The sequence below is a fragment of the Diplotaxodon limnothrissa genome, linkage group LG7 (assembly GCF_057381915.1).
Source record: "Diplotaxodon limnothrissa isolate DT_005_m linkage group LG7, D_limnothrissa_male_GT1.1, whole genome shotgun sequence".
In the NCBI taxonomy this organism is placed as follows: Eukaryota; Metazoa; Chordata; class Actinopteri; order Cichliformes; family Cichlidae; genus Diplotaxodon; species Diplotaxodon limnothrissa.
In genome coordinates, this window is record NC_140602.1 from 4,955,888 (window position 1) to 4,965,824 (window position 9,937).

Genomic DNA, 9,937 nt, shown 5'->3' on the forward strand with positions numbered 1-9,937 from the left:
CGGGTTACACAGTGAATTTCCGGAGACTATGCTCAAAACACTACACCGTGAACCGGAAGTGAAAAGCTTTTGTGCCAGCTCGAAGCAGCGACGTAGAAAAAAAGCAGTAATTAACGTCGCCAGCGAAGGAAGCAGGCCTACAAACACATAAACAGAAATGGGGAAGAAAAGTCGCCTCCCTGGAGGAGCCGTCGGTCGGAGAACTATATTGCAGCTTTCCCCACCCGGGAACCGCGGCGTGAATGTTGGAGAGAGAGAAGAAGCGCCCTCGGGATCTGATGGTATTTTATCTCAGTAGCATGTTAGCGGCAGGCTAGCCTAGTGCTAAATACCTGAGGTGCGAACAACGGGCTCATCTGATTATCATTAATTACAATAATACTGTTATTTTTATATTTAGCTGTCCAGTTACTTAACATATGCTGCAAATATACACCGTCGCTGAGAAACTGCAGCTGAGAGCTGTAGTTATTATGAATTATTTTTCTAATTTTAGCTTCTACCAGAAGCTATAGGCTAGTGCGCTAAGCTAACAGTTCGGGGAACATCATCACTTTATCTTACAAAATATGTTAGAAGATAGGATAGGATCAGCTAGCCAAAAAGAAATGGGGGAATGATCTGTGGGATCGATACCCTTAGACCGCGATGCTTTTTATTTAGTCTATGAATACCTGTAATGTTAAAAGCGACAATACTTTACTACAAAACTTTGTTTTTTTTCCCCAGATGAACAGGATGGGGATGGGCATAGATTCGTGAGACGCACAAACATCAAGGCTCCAGCAGTAAAAGCTACAGGTGAAGTGTTTTTCTCTCCCTCTCTCTTTTCGTGTGTGTTGCTGCAGTCATTCTCAAGCAGCAGATTCAAGACTTTATTTCATTTCGCTGAACAAAGCTTTTTTGCTTTCCCTTGTAGAGGGGTTGTCTTTGCTCGGAGCCTATGAGGATAGTGATGAAGAGGATGCGGGAGATTCTCATCGGTCAGCCGCAAATTCTCAACACAATCAGTCAGGTGACATCGACAGCACACTGGCCAATTTCATGGCTGTAAGTATGATGAGGATACTGTAAGCCAGTCTCTTATTATTTATGTTGAGCTAATAAAGGTGTAGATTAATGACAAGTAGGTTAAAGTCAACTTCTACTTCATAACTTTATAAAATTGTTTGTTTTTCCTGATTTTTCAAATAACTTATGCAGATTTTATACTCTCTGAGCTCCTTATTCATTATTAAATCATATACTCTATGTAAAGCCTAGTGCTTTGACCCGTGTGGTTTATTCACGCAACTAAAAACTTGCCGTCTGTGTTTTCTGGTTGCAGGAAATTGATGCAATCACAACTCAGCCAAGTTCAGATGATGCACCAACTCATCAGTCAGTTCCAAGTGCTACTCCACCCAAACCTGAGGTTAATACTCAGCAGCCAGCTGCTGGTGAAGGACAGAATCAGCAAGGCACAGACTTTGAGTACAATACACAGTACTCACTAGCCGGCGGTAATTATCTCTGCTGCATTAAAATATCAAGTGTGCATGTCCTTAGTGAACTGATTTATATTTCTTCACCAAAAATAATTTGTATATTAATGTATTTATATTCATATGAAAAGAAAACTGTATTTTTCTAATGTTATAGTCTTGATTACATAAAGTATTTAACAATGTGCTACATTGATTATATAAAGAGATCAATCACGCAGTGGTTACTTTCAAAAGGGACGGTTTGATATTGATGTCTACTAACCATTAAACGCAGCCGATTTATTTATTTTTTTGTTAATATCTTCTTTGCTCTAACTGAGAACACTGGAGGGTTTTTTTTTTTTTTGTCTTATTTTGTTTGTTTGTTAATTTTTGAGATTATGTTTTGGTGGTTTTTAAAGTCCCATGTATTTGCTTGTATTTCAGTGGGTGTAGAGATGGGAGACTGGCAGGAGGTGTGGGACGAGAACTCTGGTTGCTATTATTACTGGAACACACTGACCAATGAAGTGTCCTGGGAGCTGCCACACTATCTAGCTGATCAGGTGCAAAGCCTGGGACATTATACCAACAGGTAGGAGACATTAAGAGTATTAAACAAAGTGTTTGAAAATTATGTTTATTTCTGACACCTGATAATTGTGGGTATTCTGCTTTTATTTATAGCTCGAGTGTCAATGGAAATGGCACAGCTCATGCAGGTTATTGCACAGAAGAAAATGCTGTATCTGCTGCCACAACAACATCAGCAAAAGAGACAAAAGTAAAGGCATGTTCCATCTGTCCCCAATTCAACTATTCAGCTAGTTTCTGTTTTGTTTAAATACTCTCACTTTGATACTAAATATGACTTGCACTGTGTTTTTCTTTAAAGGAGGTAATTGAAAGCGTTGTAGGCCTCACAAGTGAAGAGGAAGAGCGCCAGGGAGTTGCTGCAGCACTCCTCGCTCCTCTGATCCCCTCTGAAGTGAAGGAAGCAGAAGAGAAATGGAGGAAAAGACTGCTTAAAGGCCTGGATGAGAGTGAGAATAGCTTGGATTCTGACGGAGATGGCGTTCGTCTTACAGGATCTCCTTCTACCCCTCTGAGGGACTCAGACTCAGCTCCCATTGTCCAGAAAGATGGATGCACCAAGAAGCAATCTGGAGACAACTCTGAAGGTGATGAAGAGGCAGAAGAGGACACCATGGAGTTAGAACTGGCTCTGGAAAGGAAAAAGGTGTGTATTTAATGCAGCAAAAGGAATATCTTTGAAACTTTCTTTTGGCACACAGAATAATCAAACACCTGACTCTTAGGCTGAGCTACGAGCACTGGAGGAGGGTGATGTCAGTGCTGGGGGCTCCAGTCCTTGTTCTGAGAATAGCCAAGAAGCCTCCGGTCCTCGTGGTGTTCTGCTGAAGAAGAACCGGTGGAAGACTTCTTTCCTCAGTGCTGCCAGCCCCGACTCTAACAGTAGAAGCTCAGATATACCGGATAACACAGAGACCGGTTAGTTTAAACATTAACACATGAGAGAAGTGGGTGGAATAACATAAAAAAAATTCTATCTACATAATTTTATGCCTCTCTTGTTTCTTGTAGCACTTCCTAAAGTCTTAGAAAGTGTTGAGGAAGGAGAAGACAATGAAGTGGAAAATTCTGAGGACAAAATGGGTTCAAAACCTTCCGTGAAGGAGGAGGGGGAGACATCTGAGCTCAAAGAGGAAACTCCTGAGCTCAAGGTAACAACACTACTACTATTAATAACAAACAGTAATTGTGCACTCTCTTTTGAGAAGTATTTTAATGGTAAAAAATGTAGTTTCAGATCGGTGAACTGGCAAACACCTTAATCAGCAAGATGGAGTTTCTTGGGATAAATAAGAAAGGGATCTCAAACTTTCAGCTGCTTCTGCTACAAACTGAGGTGCGTGGATATTCATTTTCTAAGCAACGTCATCCTAACTTCCATTTGCTGCTTTTCTAATGCGACTTTTAAAATATTTAACATTTAATTTTGTTTCACATGATTTTGCACAGGCACGCGGTAGTATTTAATATTTAAAATCTTCATAATAATTCATCATAAGGTGTCATTCTGGAAACTTACTGTAATTACTCTTCCATATTACTCATCTATCCTGCAGCTCTTCTGTCTGTATCTGTCTCTTGAGCCCTTTAGTTATATTTTATGGGCTTTTGTCTAATTTTTGTCTCTGTCCCTCTTGTCTTTCTTCTTTTGTTCTTTATTTCATTTTTCCCCCAGACACGGGTTGCTGATTGGAGGGAGGGCGCTCTGAATGGAGTCTATCTTCGCCGCCGGCTGCAGGAAGCTGCCGAACACATAAAATATTACGAACTTAACGCCACCCCTAAAGGCTGGTCCTGCCACTGGGACAGGTACGCGCTCCTTACCTTTCACATCTCTAAACTCCCCAGCCCCCCAAAAATCTTACCGTGTGACTACACATCCCTCAGTGCTGAGGTTGCAGACTTTGTAACATGACTTGGGGAGAAGCTTAACCAGTCCGAGTGGATCAAAATACTTACCAGAAACAGACTCTTCAGGTTTTTGTGATGCAGTCCTTTGCGTACACTGATAAGGGAGCATCCACTCTGGGCCTGCCTGCTTCGTGTTAAATACACCTGCCACAGAGAGGACTCTTAGTCCCTTAACAGACTCTTAAGCCTTTTGTTGTAAAAGGGCATTTGTAAACTGATTATGGGTCCAGTCAGTGGAAAAACTGGGAGGGGGTGTATGGTAGGAAGGTTTGGTTGCGTGGGACAGCTTTGCACTTTACAGGACTACAACCCCCTGAATGCAATGCTGAAAGAGTGATGCCCTGGAAGCGACGAGTGTCACGCATCAAATAAAAGGTGAAGATGGAGCAATGACGGGAATCCAGCAGGTCAGACCAACTCTATTTCATATGTTTTCCTGTTTTTCCATTTACTTCTTTCTGACATAAAATGAGTTGAATTTGTGCTTCTTATTTTATGCCCTATGGTTGTTGTTGCTGCTGCTGATAATAATAATGGTACTTCCTCCCCGGCGTCTTCCTGTGTCTGGGAGGGAATGGTTGTCTAAAACAAAAGAAATGTGACAACCATGGTGTGAGCTGCTGAATGCTGCTTTCAGGACCTAGAGATGATTTGTTTGTTTATTTATTCCTGAGAGCAAGGTGGGTTCCCTATCCACAACCATAACCACACTCTTAATTCGGCCTTTGTTCAGGACAGTTAAAAGCACTGTCCATACCAACATTCCTAGTCCTTAATTGTGGCCATACTGTCCACTCCCTTGCCCTTCTGTCCCAGGGTATCAAGCTACACAGCAAGTATGTAGACCAGTGGTTGAGACTTGTGCCTTCTATCTCTGTTGTCCCACTCTCTAGAGAGCACAGGCGGTATTTCTATGTGAAGGACCGGACCGGTGCCTCCCAGTGGGATTTTCCAACAGAGGATGACAAGGAGGAGGACCTGAAAGATGGCGAGGGTACTCAGACACAGACTTCAAGCCAGGTGGATACCAAAACAAGTGCATCAGGTGTCACAGGTAAATCTGTTATTACTGCTGCTGATCTTAGACTAGGAGAAAATTACTGGGGAGTGGAAAGGAAAATAACTGCAATAAAGTCTGTTCAATACATATTTCTTTGCTGTAATTGCATAATAATGTTAATCTCCCTTTTTTTTTTTTTTTTTTTTTTTTTTTATTGTTTTATTTTTAAACAAAGGATCTACATGTCCTCCTACTGCCCCGCCACCGCTACCTCCTCAGCCCAATCCATCATCCTTCTGGTCCCCATCCCAACCTCCACTTCCTGACAGCCCTCCTCCACCATCCAACTACCCCCCACCTCCACCACTCCCCCCAGGCTCACCACCTCCCCCACCTCCCCCTCCTGACAGTGATGGAGAGATCATGGAGGTGGAGATGGAGATGGATGATGACAATAATGAAGAGCCTCCAGCCCCTGGAACTGAGGAAGATGGCAGTGGGAAGCCTCCTTTGCCGCCAGGCTCTGCTAGCACGAAGGTGTGGAAGTAGTTATGATTCTAATTACATTAGTGTTTTCATTTTTTTCAGAAGAACAGCCATCAGCTTTAGCTTTATATTGTATTTGTTGTCATTTACACAGGCTGTCGAGTCATCGGGTCCCCTGGGAAAGGGTCAAAAACGTAAAGCTGGTCAGATGAATAAAACCATTACAATTGGCAGCAGTCCCATTCTGTACACCCAGCCAGCTGCCAGTGCAGGTAAAAAAAAAAAAAAAAAAGTTTCATTACACGTCCATCATAATGAAAACAAAAGGCAAAGCTACCCTGAATAAGGGACAGTACATGTACACAATTGGTTAATTTAATATGTTTACAAAGTAGCAATAAAGTTTCTCCTTGTCTGCAGCCCCTCTAATGTCAGCAACTGCCTACTGGGGTATGCCGGCCGTCACTGCCCCTTTGGTACCTTGTGAACCTCCAGCTCCACCTGTCCCAGTTCTGCCTCCACAACCACCACTGCCACCATCTCAGCCACCCTTTGAACCTACTGGGGCAAAAACTCTGCCCACAGACAAGAGCAAGAAAACCAAAAAGGATAAGGTTAGTATTGGAGTTAAAATCAGCTGACCAAGAAGTCTTTCATTCCGGAGTGTTCATCATGGTTTGTCTTTTGTTAGACTAATTGTTCTCAAAAAAAAATTCCTTTCCATGAAGCCGTCCCTTTGATGCAATACTTAAAATGACATTCAGGAAAACATGCAGTTCACGTTTTCCATTTGACACACTTCTCTCTCTCTAGCCCAAGAAAAGTAAGACCAAAATGCCTTCTCTGGTGAAGAAGTGGCAGAGTATACAGAAGGAGTTGGATGAGGAAGAAAAGAGCAGTTCCAGTGATGAAGATAGAGATCTGCTCAACAAGAAAAGTATTGAAGAGTGGAAGCAACAGCAGCTCAGCACGTATGTGGTTATGCCCTTTCCTTTTACTTTAGGTTTTCATTTTTTTATTTTTTAAAATGAGCTTTACTTGTTTTTACTGCTTTCTCGCCCAGTTTTACTCTTATTTCAGTGATTATAAATGTAACTTTTTTTCAATTTTTACAGAGGAAAAGCTTCAAAGAATGCCAACTTTGAGGCACTGCCCGAGGACTGGCGGGAACGCCTGAAGAAAAGGAAGATGAACACGTAACATCAGGTCTGGGTCATACACTGTCCAGGCAATGTTTTTAAAAACCACTCCAACCACTGTCATTAGGTTATCCTTCCCCAGCTTAGGGTTTTCTCTAAACTTGAACTTTTACTTGTCCGTGATGAAGACATTTAGAAGCCCTTACATGGCAGGCCATGAATGTCCTCCTCCTGGTTTTTGTAGCCACCACTGTAAATGTGCCAAATGTCTCGAGTAAATCGGTATATCAAGTGTTTCATGGCTATTTTGTATAGCCCCTTGTAGATGATCACCCATTTGTTTTGGAGGATTTTATTTTGAGCATTTTTACAATGTTGTATATAAAATGTATAATGGGATAAGCCATGTTTGTGGAGGGGAGGGGGGGGGGGACTTCGTTGAACTTGTATATTTTGTAAAAAATTATTAAAATGTTTCTAAAGTGATCTTTTTTTTTTTTCTTTTGCATTTTTGTTCTGTTTTGTTTTCCCTCCCACCATCTCAATCACAATACTACAATGACTAGGGCATACAACTATACAAACGGCACAAGAGTGCATTTGGATCAGTCTTTTTTTTTTTTTCTTTTTTTTTTTTTTTTTAGGGTTTTATGACAAAGTCGATACTACATTCATTGTTCTGTGTGTTAGTTATGGGCAGGAGGAGACGTACAGAGCTCTGCATCTGAATCCAAGTCTAGAAGTACAAGAACTTGGGTGTCCTTAAGGATAACAGGCTGAACTGGAAGAGCAAAACGGGAATTATTGGGAGATGAGCAGGCTCTTTCCTAAGTAAGCTGTAAATCCTTCAGTATGTGCAGATGGAGACATTCTGTCACTCACCAGTGGTGAGTGCAGTTTGTACTGTGGTCTGCTGGGGGAACAGGATCAGAGCTGATGATACCCACAGACTGATTAACCCTCTGAGTCTGATCAAAATCACTACCCTTTCAGCTTGTTCGTGGCCACCTACAGATTAGGTCTGTAATTTTTAGTGCAGAGAGAGCAAAAACATAAAAACTCCCTCTCAAACTGTTCGTGGCCAAAAATGGCCACCCCTTGTTTACATTTACAAAATGCTATAGAATTCATATATATTAAGAAAAATGTCCAGTTTTTTTAACATGATTTTTTAGATTAGCATCAGGGCTGTTCATGAAAATCAAAATTTCATTAAAATTCTGAAATTTAACCCTTTAAATATCAGTTAGAGCACATAATCATAACTCATAAATTGAGAAAATCATAAAATCCCAGTTTTTTTTCTAAATAATATATGCTATCTGATTTATTTGCTAACCATGATGAAGGTTAGATGCATAGAAATAATTAACAGCATCAATGACATTTATGCAACATTTGTTTTTCTGCAGTGGCAGAAAAACAAAAAAACTCCCTCTCAGACCGTCCGTGGCCAAAAATGGCCACCCCTTGTTTACATTTACAGAATACTATAAAATTATTATATATTAAAACATTTTTCTACTTAGACCAACTTCATTTTTTAAATGAAAACCAGTCCTAGTCATGAAAACCATTTTTATTCCTGTGAGTAATGACCCCAATAAAAGAAACTCCCACTTTGTTAGTCATGCCAAAAACGGCCTTTTATTGCTTGTTTGTACAAAATACATCCTCTTTCTGTGTGTGTGTGTGTGTGTGTGTACACGTGTACTCAGGGAAGGCAGGACACGCAAACCACAGCAGAGTGATCTTTGCAGACACTCTTTTCACAGCTGGAGCAAGTGGTTGCCGTTCTTCTTCTGTTTATACACAGTTCGCACCTTTTCCTCGTTTTGTTGATGGGCTTTGGGTCAGACTCTGTTTCTGATTCTGACTGCTGTATCTCAGCAACAATAGCAGCGGCTGCTTTTGAGCGTGGGGCACAAGGCCGTCTTGCAATTTCTGGAGTCACCAGCATGTAGCCCAGCTCCTCCAGGAACACCCTTCGTTTGTGGGTCTTGGTGGACTCCCACTCAGGATTCACTGCTTTCCACAGGACAAAGCCATTGTATGCTGAGATGTCCAGAAGATTGTAGAACAGAGCCAGTGGCCAGCGACTGGTTTTCCTCCGACAACTGTAGGTGCCGACAACCTTGTCTAGGTTATCCACTCCACCTTTACACTTGTTGTAATCAAGGATTGCTGCTGGCTTCTTCTTTTCCCCATCACTGACTGCTGGTTCCCTATGCTTTGTGCTCAAAAGAAGCACATTCTTCCCTTGCTTGGGCATGTAGGAGACTACCATGGTTGTTTTGGTGAAGGCAAAGAGAGATGAAAGAATCTTCCTCTGTCTCAGCTGAACAAGCTGGGGAGGGAGCTCTGGTTTGTTTCCCCTGATTGTGCCAACCAGAGCTACTTTTCTTCTGAGCAGCTCCTCTGCCAAGCTGAACGATGTAAAGAAGTTGTCACAAGTGACAGTGTGTCCTTTGAGCCCCTCTGTCAGTTGTAGCACAACTCTCATTCCCTGATTAACTTCCCGGGAACTTCCAGATTTTCCTGTGTAAATTTCCATCTTCCAAGCATAGGAGGTTGCCACATCACAGATCACCCAGATTTTAATGCCATATTTTGCAGGCTTCTTGGGCATATACTGCCGAAATCCACATCGACCTTTGAATCCAACCATCTGCTCATCGACACAGACGTCAACTCCTGGATTGAACAGCAGGGGGAGACGAGCAACCCACTTTTCCCACAGGACGCGAAATGCAGCAAGCTTATCGTTCCTGAAACATCTCGGGCGGGCGAGCTTGTCATCAAAGCGGATGTTAGCGCTGATCTGGGCGTAGCGATAGTGGGGCATTGTAGCACGGAATATTGCCCGTCCGGTCTTGTCAGCCCACAAACCACGCGATGCTTCATGCCTTGAGCGGTAGACACCAGCGAGAATCAAAGTCCCAATGTACGCTCTCATCTCCACATCATCCACATCCCTCCAATTCTCACACTTTCGCCTCCCATGCAGGTTTGTGTAGGTGCACAGCAGCTGAATGATCTCTTCTGTCACAAACAGGTCAAATGCAGATCTCAGGGTGCTAATGCGGGTAACTGCATACAGGGTGGGCCCTGGAGTGATACCAGTGGGTACTGGATTGTAGCGCATGGTCTCCTCAGCAGTGGGAAACCACTCAATATTCCCAGAACGAGACATCCACTCGGCCCCCGGCGCCCCGGCGTCTGCCGCTTCTCCTACCGTCTCTTCCATTAGCCGCTCTACCTCGACTGCTGTCTTTGTATCATTCTCACTTGCTGAAGAAGAGGAATCGGGCACTGGATGGTAATCCTCATCACTGGTAGTG

The 9,937-nt window shown here is 42.6% G+C and overlaps 1 protein-coding gene across 2 annotated transcripts; it reads left to right on the forward strand.

Moving 5' to 3' along the window:
* The first annotated feature begins 81 nt into the window (after positions 1 to 81).
* On the forward strand, positions 82 to 6,995 carry fnbp4 (formin binding protein 4). Of its 2 annotated transcripts, none has more exons than XM_085357247.1 (17): positions 82 to 281; positions 730 to 801; positions 920 to 1,050; positions 1,328 to 1,502; positions 1,914 to 2,061; positions 2,154 to 2,256; positions 2,362 to 2,706; positions 2,786 to 2,978; positions 3,072 to 3,211; positions 3,292 to 3,396; positions 3,736 to 3,869; positions 4,865 to 5,025; positions 5,207 to 5,508; positions 5,612 to 5,729; positions 5,878 to 6,071; positions 6,271 to 6,428; positions 6,573 to 6,995. In XM_085357247.1, the coding sequence occupies exons 1-17, from the start codon at positions 158 to 160 to the stop codon at positions 6,655 to 6,657; spliced, it is 2,688 nt and encodes an 895-aa protein (XP_085213373.1). In that variant the 5' UTR covers positions 82 to 157; the 3' UTR covers positions 6,658 to 6,995. The 2 variants fall into 2 exon arrangements, with proteins under 2 accessions (XP_085213373.1, XP_085213374.1); XM_085357248.1 differs by having other exon boundaries at positions 2,154 to 2,250.
* Positions 6,996 to 9,937: the final 2,942 nt, after the last annotated feature.